The sequence below is a fragment of the Pholis gunnellus genome, assembly GCF_910591455.1.
Source record: "Pholis gunnellus genome assembly, chromosome: 19".
NCBI classification, from domain to species: domain Eukaryota; kingdom Metazoa; phylum Chordata; class Actinopteri; order Perciformes; family Pholidae; genus Pholis; species Pholis gunnellus.
The window spans coordinates 2,495,049-2,510,136 of NC_136546.1; the positions used below are offsets into that span (position 1 = coordinate 2,495,049).

The 15,088-nt window shown below is 44.8% G+C and overlaps 1 protein-coding gene across 4 annotated transcripts in view; it reads right to left on the bottom strand.

The window, feature by feature from the left end:
* The window catches only part of cdc42bpab (CDC42 binding protein kinase alpha (DMPK-like) b), a 75,255-nt gene that overhangs the window by 35,149 nt on the left and 25,018 nt on the right, over nucleotides 1-15,088 (bottom strand). For all 4 annotated transcript variants that reach the window (XM_079180052.1, XM_079180053.1, XM_079180051.1 and 1 more), the window contains exons 2-5: nucleotides 13,436-13,527; nucleotides 7,282-7,365; nucleotides 5,433-5,528; nucleotides 3,977-4,125 (exon numbers count right to left, since the gene is read on the bottom strand). In XM_079180052.1, coding sequence (XP_079036178.1) covers nucleotides 3,977-4,125; nucleotides 5,433-5,528; nucleotides 7,282-7,365; nucleotides 13,436-13,527 — 421 coding nt within the window. The remainder of the gene's footprint in view (nucleotides 1-3,976; nucleotides 4,126-5,432; nucleotides 5,529-7,281; nucleotides 7,366-13,435; nucleotides 13,528-15,088) is intronic.

Here is a 15,088-nt window from a genome sequence, read left to right on the forward strand (position 1 = left end):
AGGAAAAAGGTCCATCAGGACCAAGACCTCCCGCCATAAGAAAAGTTTCTTCCCATCCGCAGTCAGGCTCATTAACAGAGCCCGGGACCCCCACTGACTGCACAATGTCCTACCGGTCACTCCCCCCACATCCTTTCTAGGTTCTTATTTAAATACACTCCACACTTTTACACTTACATCTCACTTGTTTATAGTCCCGTTATCTGTTCGTTTGTTCACTTTATTTTATATTTCACTTTATTTTATATTTTTCTGTACATTTTAAAATGTTTCTACTTTGCACTGTGTTGATTGTTAAATCACCAGTCATGTCAAATTCCTTGTATGTTCAACATACCATGGCAATAAACGGTTCTGATTCTGAAAAAAAAAAAAAGAGAAATGAAGTGAATGACAGCACGTCTGCTAGCAGCTCAGATTTGGGATCTATGCTGACTCCATACAGGACCAGACTGATATGGGAGCTCTTACTAAGAGCAAAGCTTATAACCGCACACTTGCATTCACTGGTTAATGCTGATTGTCTTTGAAATTCTAACATAGCCAAGTGACTTTAGTTTGACAGATACTTTCTTCTATATTTTCATGTAAATGTGACAATGCATGTAAAAGATGTTCAAGATGCCTCCTCAAAATGTTTCTAATCTCTAAAAGGGCCATCTTATTATCAGGGTCATCTTCTATATAATTTAAGGACTGTGCTACAAGACACTTGTTACCGTCTTTAAAACAGCACGTAAGATCTGGACAGACTAAAATCTGACATTGTCAGAAGAATGTGAGGCAGTGCCAACCAGCAAAGTCCGGTGAGAACGTTCTCGTTGTACAACTTGTTCCGAGACGTGATAGTGAGTCACTGTAGCACCCAGTTTGCCCTCAGTCCAGAGGTAAAGAAGTAGAGGGCTCGTCAATGATACATCCATGGTCTGTCTCTGTTTTGATAGTTTGGTGATTGGATTAAATCCAAAGTGGCAGAGACGAGACAACTCAGACCCTTGCTTCACCGGGAGCCGTTGGCTCAAATTCAGCCGGTGGAAACCCCAGCTCCAGGAATGTGATCCCCGGGGACCGCCCCGCCTCCCCGACGGATCAGCGAACGTTCTGTTGCTGCCGTTACACAGGTTAGACCCGGCACTCCACCAGCTCTTATGTGACTCCTGGTGCTGGGGTTTGGGCTGGCTGAATTACTGGGGCCGCTGACTGGGCGTCCGTCTCACGGAGCTGCCTAGTACCGACCACTCTCTTCACAGCGGGGAGGGGGGGTCTCCTGGCCGCGGGGAGGACGAGATGAAGGTTGTTTCATAGTTTCTACCACTTCGGATTTAATCCAATAAAACTATAAAACGTACACGGACCGTACACGGTGGCACAAACACACAGATGGCTAACGTAAGCTATAGACCGACAAAGGTGAATTTAAAAGTCAGGATAAGGACTTGAGGGTGGGTCACCGTGTAGTTAGTGCAGGACTTTAAATGCCACAACTTGCCCACTTATATTCCCAGCGGCGGCCTGCTTGTGTGTGTTTGGTGGAACTGAAAGTGAGGCATGGATTGAGGGTGGTTGGTTTTCTCTTAATGGACATAAGAGTCTTCAATTATGGGGTTAATGCATTGTACTCCAACCTCGTCAGAGGAAACGGAAACGCATCAAACTCCCACATACACACTATCCCTGAGCTAACACACACCCTCATGCACCCAAACACACACACACACACACACACACACACACACACACACACACACACACACACACGCCCTCCTCAGGGGACCTGCCTGGCCGTCTCCACCCATCTGCAAAGTAAGCATGCAAATCTCTCACGAGCGTGTGTGCAAGTGAGAAAGAGAGCAACGGGGGAGTTGGGGGGTTGGTACATGGGGGGGAGGGAACCGCACCACACCCCCACCCACACACCTCCCATACCCCATCATTACTGTCCCAAAGCGTCCACGAGGAGAAGCGGTGCCGTGTCCTCTTGCCTGTCCCTTTTTTTTTCCCTTCCTTCCATCTCCGTCTCCACCGCCAACCCCCACCCACGGCCCCCAGATAACACCATGCAATTAGTGGCTCCCTGGTCCCTTCTCATTCACTCCCTTTTTCTTTACTTATACACTTCTATCTACATCTCTGTTTAGGTCTGTTGTCGTCCCTCAGTACGCTTCTTTCCGTGTGACTTTCCAGTGGCGTATTAGAGATCAGGGCGACTGCAGACACACCCTAACCGTCTTCCCACCAAGCAGCGCGGCCTTATCCTACTCTTTCTGACCCTCCCTTGTTCTCTATCCATCCTTTCCTTTGCCCCTTGAACTAAATTGCTCTGACGAGCCCCCCCGGCGAATGCAGCACTGTAATTGTGTTAACATGCTGATATGACCGCTTCCTGTCTGGCAAAGCCAAACTTCCTGCTCCCAAGGGCATCCTCTGTTGGCTGAAAAATGCTTTTGCCATCTATGTTGTTATGTTTTTAGGATGCTTCTTACTTTAAACCTGCAATACGTGGTTTTGTTTTGGGTCACTAGGTGGCAGCTGAGACAAGCTGTGGGGGGGGTGCTGAGCAAAACTCGTAGGAGTTGCTTGTCTATAAAATGAGAATAGCGGGTCCACTTTAAAAGCGGGACCATCTTAAGAAGTTGTGGCTAACTCCGGGGCTAACCCTCTTCACATTAATCAGCAGCAGGTAGCAAGAGAGCATTTATTCATTTATTTATTCACAGAGATGGTGAGGGGGGGTGGTGGTGGCAGACTGGCAGCTGAATAAAGTCATGCGGCTGCTTTTGTAAAAAGACTAAACCTAAAAAAAGTGTCCGTCTCTCTGAGCTCAGCTGCCGGTTACATCAAAGAGACTCTGGTGGCGCGTACGGTGCACTGCAATACATCACATCAATACAGCATCATAGAACGCACAGCGTCTGTATTCACGACGGTGTGGAAAATCCCACCATGCTGTAGTGGTGGAACGGACCTTTGTCGACCCGGACGCTCCCCATTACACTGTGAACAACTAATCAGTTGAAATTGAAAGCAGGAGAGCTGGTAACGGCGGCAGCACCTCGGCTAACGGCTAACGTAGGTTCCAATCAGTTACATTATGATGCATTCATGCTCTGTTTGGTAAAAAGTTTTTTGAAAGGAGTTGTTTTAACATAAATATAAGACATTATTATTAATAGATGAATTATTAAATTCCTAATATGAGCTCTAAACTTAGCTTATAATACGTCATTAAAACTACCAATGCAAGATTTTTTTCAATCAAAACAATTAAATCTTTTATTTCCTAATCATTTGGATGTTGTCTTTTTATGCAAAGTAAACAATATATAACAATGTCAAATGATAAGATTTACAATTTGTGATGGTTGCGGTTGAAATGATTTTTGGGATGGTGGCATGGATGGTGGCCTCCTGAGGGAGAAATCTGTCTCTTTAGCTGCTAAATGCTCCACCAGCTACTCTCTAACGGAGTCGGCCTGCTGTTTGCTGCTCGGTGGCTTTTTAGAGCTTTTCACCTCGTCTTCACATAGTCATTGGAGAGATTATTATGATAAAAATACTGATTATAGACACTTTAAGTACATCCAGGTGATAATAGGTAGGTCCTTAAGTAGGATTTAGAATGCAGAATTTGTACTTGTGGTAACATGTTGTATTGGTCGTTGTATTTAAGTAAATGATCTGAAAGCAGTTATTTTTATCTCTCACACACATTACCTCACATGTGAACCCACACTAATAACCTCAATGATATACTCCACTCAGTTGTATTGACTGTCTTAAGTGATGACTGACGACAAAAACATGCACACACACACACACACACACACTCGCCACTATTTTCATTCAGCTGAAGTTTCTCCCACAGCTGGAAAACTGCTCACACGGCAAGAATCATGTCATCACACTGCACCGTCCATCATCTGTTCCTCTGCACTGGACTAATAGTACAGACACACACATTCTGCCTGCTCCTCACCTGTGGACGTAGTGTAGCCGGTGAACGGAGTCGATGGCCAGCACCATCTCAGCCAGGTAGAACTTGGCCATTTCCTCCGGCAGCCGGTCCTCAAACTTACTGAGCAGAGTCAGCAGATCTCCACCCACATAGTAGTCCATGACCAGGTACTAGAGAGACCAGGAGATGGACAGAGGGAGTGAAAATGAGACATAAATGTCTGGAGCCGTGTTTCCATTAAATTGTCAAGCAAATTTTAAGCGAACTTCTAAAATGTTGCTAAAAAACAAGTGAATTAGGAGAATAGAGATAATAAACTCTGCCACAGCATAGTTTGGTCAGAAGTTGGCACTACAGGCTACGCGTGTCTGCCAGTAAACAAAGAAGAAGGAGAAGTCGTCATCTCACGATCAACGAGAGAAATTTGTTTTTTGTTTTAATGGGAGAAGTTCTATAGTTCTTTCACGCAAGCTAGCATTGATCATGTTTCATGTAGTCGGGAGATGAAGACGAGCATCCGTACGTTATGGGAACGTCCAAGAAGACGCCGACAGCAGAAACAGCTGATCAGTCAGGTGAGATAAACATTTGCTAAGTCTGAATTTATTCTGCAAAGGCGTTTCCATATGCCATTGAGCACATGGACTCTTTTTGTTTTCGACACTGTGAAACTGTGAAACAGTGAGATGATTCATGTAGAAAATATATAAGGAAGTCACACACACACGGATCAAGTCTATCCTATTTTCTCACAGTGTCATAACTGCAGAGGGCCTGTGAGGAAGCCAGCACCTAAACGGTTCTTAACTTTTGAGGGTTTTGCTAAAAATAGACGGCTGGATGGGCAGTGGTGTATATTTTTAAAGCCTTTGGGGAGAGTCCCGGGTAAAGCATTCATTGTGAGATTGTGGGAGTTGGAATGATAAGCAGTCCTGGCATTTGAACTCGGGGTGACACCGAGAGGGAGAGGACAGACTGTCAGGCTAGAAAGCAGCCAATAAGAGCGAGGCAGAGCTTGGCCCACAACCAGTCAGCGAGCTCCAAAGTCATTCTTTTGGTCTTTTATGTAAATGTTATTTTGGATGTGTTCGTTTCTGTTGCCCAATCTCCTGCAGTTCCATTCTACTGTGTTGTGCTTTGTGGTGAGAAGTGAATGTGCTGGTCAGCGTCTGGCAGGTCCCCAGTCATCATGCAGAGGTGGTGCTGTTCTCTATAAAACAACTGGCAGGTGGAGCTACTCAGAGGAAGACTGTGGTTGTAACTTTGGAAAGTACCAAAGTATGAATGTGCTGAAATATATGAAGTGAGGCGGGGTGATCGTCGGATAAGTAAAAGGTGAAAAGTTCACAGAGAAAAGGTTAAAAACCTGGCAGAGGGATTCCTGGAAATACACTAATGAAGGTTGGTGGAAAAACCAACTAGCTGCTCATGAGGACACACACATTCAGAGAGGAGGAGACAGAGAAAGCTCTGTTACCAGATTATTGTCGTCCTGGAAGGCGTAGTGCAGGGTGGTGATCCACTGGCAGTCCCCGTTTACCAACACGTCCCGCTCCTCCCGGAAACACGCCGTCTAAAGAAAGATGCAGCGGACACGTTACCCCTAAGATTAAATGCCACACATTCTGACAGCAACGTGGGAGAACCTTCAGCGGTACATGTTGGAATGTGGCGAGCATGCGTGCAAGTTATCCATATGTATAAGTGCACCACAGGTTTTTTACGTAGAAACGTACAGTATCTCGGGGTAACAAGATGGTTGTCGGAGCCTGGCCACTGCCGAGCTATGATTGGCCGGTCTGTGCAGTTTGAAGGGCGGGACTCAGCGAAGCGTCAATAGAGAAGAAGTTGGGCTCAAGGAAACTTCAGCATGAGGATGCTTGTTAATCGTTTAGCTTGGTGCTGTCTGGCTGTGCATTTACAAGTACATTCATTAGGTAACCAAGGTGTCTCCAGCTTTCTGCATTAACCTGATTTCAGACATTAAACAGAAACCCCTTGGATTGATTGGACCACAGCTAGGTTATTGCAGGAGAAATGTCTTGGTCATCTACAGTATAACCTTTATTGGATTCTAAATGGGGTTTTTACAAAGTGCATCTGTATAGTACAGACCTGTAACATTAGCACGGTGAGGAAAAGGAATGATCATTACTTGTAGCGGTGGATCCAAAATAACTATTCTAAATCAGACTAAATAAAAGCTGAACAGTTCAAGTTCTGGTAAAAGTAACAGTTCTGGTCAGTCCAAATGCTCTGACCAAAATAAAACTCCTACAGGCTACATAACTTACATAACTCATGCATTGGTTCAAAAACACAGTACAAGATAGAGAAGAAGCCTGGTTACTGATCAGCTTCATAAACAAAGACTTTATAGGAACCATCTGAGGTGTGGACTCAAGTCACATGACTCGGACTCAAGTCACAAATTGAAAGCCTTTAGACCCGCCTTGAAAACTAACTCCCAGCAGGTCGACACTTAATTCCCCAGATCCACTATGTTTCAACCAATTCCACAGCATCCAATCAAGTTGCAGGAGAGAACCATGAAGAACTAATGTTACTGAGCACCACTTTGAAAATAAATGACACCAAAGATGATCTGCTGGGAACTCTAACGGCATTTACATTTGATGAGGAGCACATTAGGACTTGTTTAGGACTTTGGGCTGGAGTGCAAAGACTTACTTGTGAGACAATGCCTTAGTCCCACCTAACCAGGTTGTTTTCTGATTCTCTGCTATAAAAACGGGGATCCAGTCACCAGGTGTCTTGTGTGCATGTAAAGGTTTCTAAGTATTCACTACACCACTCTGGTGGACATATGTATGACCATATTGTTGAGTCAATGGAACGCTTTGTAATAGAAATCAACACCACATCCAAATATGGCCCCCTGATCTTGTACTGGGAAGGACAGAATCTGAATTGCAGCATTTAAAAATACTTTACAGGACTTTGATGTTCTGACAATTACATGCTTAGCGTGCACTGTCTACAGTGCATCTGTTGCTCTACATTGTTTCCCATGTCGAGGCGTTAGCACACACACACAGTTTTAGCCTGTGACGTTTGAGGCATGAAGATTGAAAGACCCAGGGGAGCAACAGGAATGTCAGACTGTCAGGAGGAGGTCGATGAGAAAAACATGCATCGGCAGCTCGTGCAGCAACATGTTCTGCAAAGCATTTAACGATGAAGGCCTGATTTGAGTGCGGATGGTAAATCATAAATCGTCTTCATCACTTTCTTTACCGGTCCCCCACACCCGTATCCAAAAGCACCCCAGCAAAAGCTTTTAACCGCCTGTGAGCGGCGCTCACCTCAGCTCGCTTCAGCATCTCCCACTTGTTGAGAATCTTCATGGCGAACACCTTGTCGGTGTTTCTCACTTTTACGACCGCAACCTGCAAAGAGGAAAGAAGAGTTTGGCGTGTTAATGACACGTTTTAGCAAACGGCAAAGTCAAAGACAGCAAAAGTCAAACAAAGAATGTGACCTGTGTTAAAACCAGACCAGCAGCAAAAATACCAGACTGATGCAATAGCTCCTCCCTGAAGCAAGTAGAGATGGACACGATGGTCTATCGCATGTGATCATATTTCACAGCTCCAACAACAACAAGCATACAATTTAGAAGTGAAACAAAAAACCCTTAAGTCTTCATGAGTACTAACAATACTAAACTACAAAAAACAATACAGATTACAATTGTCCTTCTTTGAAAAAGCTGTATTGTAAAACAGTACAAGAACCAGAGATCATCTCAGGACACCACCATGAATGAAAGAAGTTGAAACGGAAGAGTAGAAGAAGAGATGATTGGAAAAGGACAGGAGGAGGAGAAAGAGGAAACGAGATGGGAGGAAGGAGAAGCGGAGGTGAAGAAAAGGACAGAATGTAGAGAAGAAGGGGAAAGCAGAGGAGAGCCAAGCAGGGGACAGGAAGTGACCACGGACACTAAAGTCCTCCCCTAAAAGGCCAACAGATGCACTCCACCTGGATCCACATCCACCCTCTTAATGAGCAGCGCTGGATACTTGAATGTGATTCATGCTTCCTGCTAGCAACGTCTGCATTATGAGGGGAACAACTAGAGCATGGTCTAATCACTGTGTGCAATCATTTGTAAATCAGGACAAATCCCGAGTGAATGGACAGATTTGGGGCAATGCATCGGTATTATCTCGATGACATGAGACTAGATATTGACTTAGATTCTAGTTGATTAGTCAACTTGTTCTGGTCCTAGTTTACTAAGATTAGTCGTTCTTTATGCTTTTTTCACAAATGACTTAGAAGCACATCTCTGGAAAACACAAGAAACTTTCGTTTTACAGATCCTTTGATTATATCAACTAATCTATTAGTCAACAAAATTATACGATTGTTACTGGACTAAGAACTTCTTTGGGTGAGGGCAGCCCTAGATTTTGGATTTTGTAATATGGAAATATGGCAGAAGTGTTGCCTTTTCCTGGTTTTAAAGGCTGCATTACGGTACAGTGATGTCATTGTCACTCACCAGACTTCGAGCTGCTCTATTAGTTGCCTTTACCCACTTAGGCCCCGCCCAGAGCGAGACGCGTCGCCCTCAAAACCATTGTTTTCCCATGGTACGGCCTGACAGGCGTGCGCTCCTCTCTCGCACCACACGTTTCACTTTTCCAGTGTTTTCAGACGTGCATAAAAGTTTAAATATTCGCAACTTGGCGAGGAGTAGCGCCGTTCATCAATGGGACGTTTGGCCCAGGCAGCATATCAAATCCAGCCTTCCTGTTCAGATGCCGGTAGATGTGTTAGGAACGGTTCAGTCAACTCTACAATAATGAGGTATTTGGTCAAAAACATTGTGATATTGGATTTTCTTCATGTCGCCCAGCCATATGTGGTCTGAACTATTAAAATCACAAACGAGCCATGAAAGGTTTGTGACACTAACTGTAAAAGCAACTTTCAAACACATCACCACCACTCAGGCCCCATACTTCCTACGTACTTATTATGTATTATATACATTTAATACTGGACACATTTCGGACCTCCTCTGGCTGAAACTGGAGAGTTGAACTTGAACTGAGCGATGTGATGGATTTGCAAAGTGAAGTAAATGCTGGAGATTAGTTTCTCACCTTCACCACCTCAGACCGCTCAGCTGTTCACACTCTTGTGCTCACCCTTGTGTTCATCACACCCTTCTTGTTCCATCTTAACAACACAATTGCCAGCTCTCCCTTCACTGATAACTGCCATGACGAACTTCCCCAGCTCCGGCTTCACGTTTGGCCAAAAAAGGAGCTGCACGAGCTGCTGTGACAAAGCCCTGCAAGCCCACAGCCAAAGCACACCCTCATGCAAACTCACATCCTGGCTGATTCATTTTAGCCTCCTTCATATTCTTGTAGGATTCTATTAATTCTCAAAAAGAGATTTTTCTTTTATTTGGCCTTTTTGACAGTTAATTAGAAAATATGCATAAGTTGGAAGGGGGAAAAGCAACAACAAAAATACAAGCAAGCAAACAGACAGGAATTTGTAAGAGTACTGCGCGCGCACACACGCGCACACACACACACACACACACACACACACACACACACACGAAGTGAAACAAACACAGGCGCCCTGTGCAACAGAGGGGTCTGTAGTCTATTAAATGAGCTGGGGAATGCTGCTAATGCAATACAATGATAACATTCCTGCAGTGTTTGGATTTCCCCTAGTGATCCCTCACCAGAGGAGAGGAGGGACGGAGGAGGACAGGGGGAGGTGTGGGGGGGCTGTTTTTGTCTTTTTCTCCATCTCTCCTCTCTCCACTGCTCCTTCCTTCATCTTGTCCTTCCTGTCCGGCCTGGCGTCTGCTGCAGGGCCCAGGAAAGGACTAAGGGAGAGTTTACCTCACTATTCATGGACAAAAGTATCGGAGAGGCTCAACTGAGTCTTCAAATTTGGTTTTATCAGTTTGGAAACAAACCACAGCAGCTGATCTAACTATTCCACAGGCCAAGTACTAAGAGTACACCAGCTAGCTGCTGAAACTGCTACAGCACTTAGACACTTACAACAGCAATTATCAAGGTGCCATACACCTCAAGCAAGGCTAGCCTTTGGGAACGGAACCTCTAAAGGCCGGTTTAAACTCCTGCATTGAATCGGTGTAGATGCATACCGACGTGCACCAAAAACGTCTAAGTGACCACGACAACTGTGATTGGTCCTCTTGGTAGCATCGCATTTCCTCCTCTATGGGCTGCTCCTGTCTCCTCCGACGGCTACTCTCCTGCAGTAATGTCAGCTAAAGGACCCACCAGGCCGAGCACCACTCGGCCCTTTGCGTTGGTGAGGAGGCGGCCGAGTCCTACTGGGGCCGGTGCTCTCAGAGGCAGGAGGGCGGTACATTCATCGGACGTCACGCGCCCGTCTCTCTGCCTGCTGCTGACAATGGGAGGATGAAATCAAAACATCCTGCACTCCAGATCTGTCTCCTCCCTCCCTTCTGACTCAAGTATTTGTTCTATACTTTGCTTTCCTGTGTCTGCCCATCTGGGTTAGTCACTATCTCCGTCTCTGTCTCTTTTCAGCTCTGTGTCTCTCTGTTCCCATGCCTCAGGCTCTGGTCTGGGCTCAGTTTTCTTTAAAATCTCCAAAACTGACGACAAAGAAAATGTTATAAATTTCCACGAGGCCTTCCCAAAACACAGTTTGTTTGATCTGACCTCAGGTCAGACGTAGAGGTGTGGAAAGGTCTTGATTCTAAGACGCATCGCCGTGACGTGAACAACTCTGCATTGACGGAGCGATGTGTGGTTTCATTTCAGCTATCAGAGTGAGTCTTCACTGTGTTTTGCTTTCATTTAACATTTCTTTTTTACAATTAACACTTGAAATGATGAAGGCACTTGCAGTTTGTCACAACACATCAGGGTGTCACACACGCCCCGTGATCAGAGTAGAAAGTCTGAACTCGTCAGTCCGCTAGCTTGTTGCTCTCGCTACCAATATTAGCTGCTCTGTTTCAACAATGCTGGAGTAAAAAAAAACATAGTGAGAGTATAGAACCTAATAGTAAGGAAATGTCTGCTAGCCGCTATGTGAGGAGGCTCACATAGATGCCGGTATTGAAAAGACTTTTATATGATCGAACGTTGGATTCTGCGTTTGTTGAGTTCAGGTGATTCTGACTGCTTGTATGAATTTTAGAGAACGTAGCCATGTGTGCAGTGATATAGGATGAGATGCATCGAGAACCTAGTGGAATCATGAGGCCGGTGAGGATTCACACCTCTGGTCACATGGCTGTTATTACTGTCATCCAACTAGAATACAGTAAGCCTTCCTAACTTTATGATCCAAACAGCCACGAAGAAAAACTTGCTAAATGTCATTAGTGTTTTTCAACAGCGTAAACTTGTTCTGTCAGACTGTCCTGCCTTCATATCTACGATTAGCCAAAGGAAAGAAAGATAAACTATAAATGCAGTAAACGATAAGAGAAAAAAAACCCCCAAAAAACTAGTCTTCTGTCCAGATGCAGACAACTCTTTTCAACTACTACATCGAGCTTTGGCCACAAGCTCAGAGTTATTTTTCTTTCTGTTTAATATGCCGTCGCATGAACGTCCACAGTACAACACGCTGTGAGGGTATCCTAAACGCAGAGCCATGGGAAGATCGCACAAAAGTGGCTCTAGCACAGCTGACTTGGTGAGAAGGCACTGGAATGTTACCACAAGGCCGCACAGTTCATGACACACACACACACACACACACACACACACACACACACACACACACACACACACACACACACACACACACACACACACACACACACACACACACACACACACACACACACACACACACACACACACACACACACACACACACACACACACACACACTTTCTGATTTGGTACTGCAGCTTCATGCTGGCAGGGCAGGTGTGCCTAAATCTACCTGCATCCTCTCTCTCTCCACCTGCGAGTGTTTCAAAACAACTCAGGAATTCGCTAACCTGTTTGTACAGATGAGGACTACGGCCAAATCCCAATGTCCCCCCCTAAACCCTCAAACCCTGAACCCTCAAGGACTTACTGACGTCACCTGGTGAGTGTGAGAGACTGTGAGGGCTTGAGATGGTGTAAATAGGAACAGGACAGCATTTGCTGCAACATAACACGTTACCATGAAAACGACAGAAAATAAGATGTGTAATTGTGTGTATTTATTTGTACTCCCTGATTTGAACGTCTTCCAGGAAGTAACTTCATATAATCTATTTACTCGTTTATGTCAGAACAGCTTCAATGACAAAACCAAATAGTTGATGAATAAATGAATAAATATTTTCTGATTTCAAGTTTATTTTTTTTTCCATCTTTAACCCTTAATGTTTCTGAGTAAATGTATTATATGACAGGCTGAACACGCGTGATCCGTCCTCTTTGTTTACACTTTTTTTTGTACGTCTCCATGCGTCCACTGGTTACCCCGTGTTTAATGTCACATTGCTGTGACTTGTGGGTAATTCCCTTAGCATACTATGCGGACTTACGGAAAGGGTTCATAAAGGGCTCAAAATGTCTGCGAGAGAGCCCTCAAACACTTGACGATTTGACAAGAAAAAGTCATCACTCTGAAGGCACTCCCTAAAGTACTAACGAATCAGAGCAAAAACCATCACACTGGACTTCGTGGGAGCGCGCCTCAAAGTCCGTGAGTCAGTGAGGGGGGACATTGGGATTGGGCCTAACACTTTCAGAGACTCTGTGTTTGGAGGGGTGTAGCACAGGGTGATCAATTCAGTGCTGAAACCTCTGATGAAGATGGGACATGCAATTCTCAAGACAATTCTGCACAATGGTGAAAAAACTGGCAGTGCGAAGACACGAGGTCTCTGCAGGACACCAACAATATGTAAGAGTCTCGGCTGCAGGACCACGATACCTGTCCCTCTGACATTCCCCAGCTCTGACATCATTACCTGAAACCCAGTGACACATGCATGCAAACCTCTGTATGGGCGTGCATTGGAGCAAAAAGGAAGTAGAGCAAACTGCACGGTTTCACTGGCACACTGTTCCTGGCTTAAATGTGAAAGAAGAACTACTTTGTTTGTTTTTTTCAAGCTGCAAGTAGAGTCATGCTCATGCAGCAGACCAATACGACGCACTGCTGCTGGAATGCAGCAGAAAGTGATCCACCATCCAACACAACAACACTTGCTCTTCATAACTCTGGTATTAAGGTCTAAAAGGTACAACACAATACAGCCGGTTAATGGCCGCTATTGTCACAAAGATGTCTCCTGTCAAAACAGACAAGTAGACAAAAAGAAAACACCAAATCAACCTTTAACACCTGCTTCTTGTCCCAAAGAGAAAAAGAGGGAAAACCAAATTGAGGGTTCTCAACGTGTTTGGTAATGGATTGCTGCTTGGTTAAGGAGAGTGTAAAAACCAGAAAGTGCATTACCTCTCCGAACGCTCCTCGTCCAATCACCTTCAGGATCTCAAAGTCCTCCTTGTGCAGGCGCATCTGCTTCACTTTGGAAGTGAAGGGTTTGGCTGTAGGGAGAAGGGAGACACACTTTAGGCAAAGAGGACAAATGTGAAGTCAGAACACAAAAGGGCAACGTCTCCTTACGACATCGATAGTGAGACGAGATGCTTCGGGGTGATCGGTCGATCACATCGTACGTTAGTTTAGCAGCGGGTAAAAAGAAAACCTTCAGCGTCTTTACAAATTGGTGGAAAAAGAAAATCAATCAGAATTGAGTATTGATGTGTCAGAAAAAAAGCTGCACTGCAGGTCAGACACCAGACTGAAGTTACTTTGACTGTCACCATTGAGTCAAAGCTCGTTTGATGGTCATATTGACCAGCTGGACTGGTTTTATCAATAGCTGTGATCAGACAGGAGATGGAGGTCAGTCAACCAATTATCACAAGCTTCATCACGGTACTATATCCATTCTTTGGACAATGATAAAGTATTTGCTGATATTATAAAGTCTGCCACGATACGATTTTGATTGATTCAATTTAATTCAGAGGCCTGTGATCGATATGAGACAATACCATATGCCCAATTTATACATTCATATAAACTCACAAAAAGCATCTAAAGTATGATTTGACTATTTCATCACTGGGCTCTTGTAGAGGTTTAAATGAATAACAATCTGTTCTTCTTACTAAAAAACTAAATAAAAATAGTCCTCCTGTTACTGGTGAAAGCTGGTGAGGGGCTCGTCACAAAAATGAGAATGTAGCAGGTCCACCTTAAAAAGGTCGGTCCACCTTAAGTAAGCAGCTGTGAGCCTGGGCTGTTGTCGCTATGTTCGGGGCTAACCCCCCTTCACCTTAATCAGCAGGTGGCAAGCAAGACACAAGAGCTTAACTTAGAACTGCAACTTCACATTACATGGGGGAAACCCTGACTATAATTTACATGTTCCTCTTATCAGCACATTCCTCTGATCCGTCAGTGGACTCAGATGGAAGGTTTTGTGCATTTTCTGTGTCAGGAACCCAAAATGAAAAAATGTCCCCTAATCCTATGAGCCAGGCACATGGAAACATGCTTGTGCTAGTCACATGATCAGCCTCTAGGGACCCACAATATTCCCGTACCTCACTAAAGGCTGCCATGCCATTGTAAATGGACTTTATCAAAGTGTTAGTGACCACCTGGACCCCGTGTAGCACGAGCACCGGACACAGGGCGGCTAGATGATAAAGCTAGCTATTGTTAAGCCTCAGGTTGTGGCTCCTGGTGGGAAAAAAGGGACTTGGGAGGGATCTGCGAGAGTCGCCGGCGTTCTCTCACAAAGCTCAACAGATTCCATCTACGGCTGACAAAGTCAGCGTTTCCCTCATTTGTGGAGAGCTATTCAACCACTTCCTGGTTTACATGATCCCAGCATGCTGAGGACAACCTGGATTGGCTGCAAGTTCACAGGGTCAGCATTCTGGTTATACTGATACTCCGATCGCCTGATAAAGAGAAGTATACCGTATCGTTTTGAAAAGTATGCTGCCCGTCTAGAATTTAGCATTGTTAGCATACAGACAAGCAAGCGTTCACATACAAATGACGTTTACACATAGTAGCTCTACAGAACCT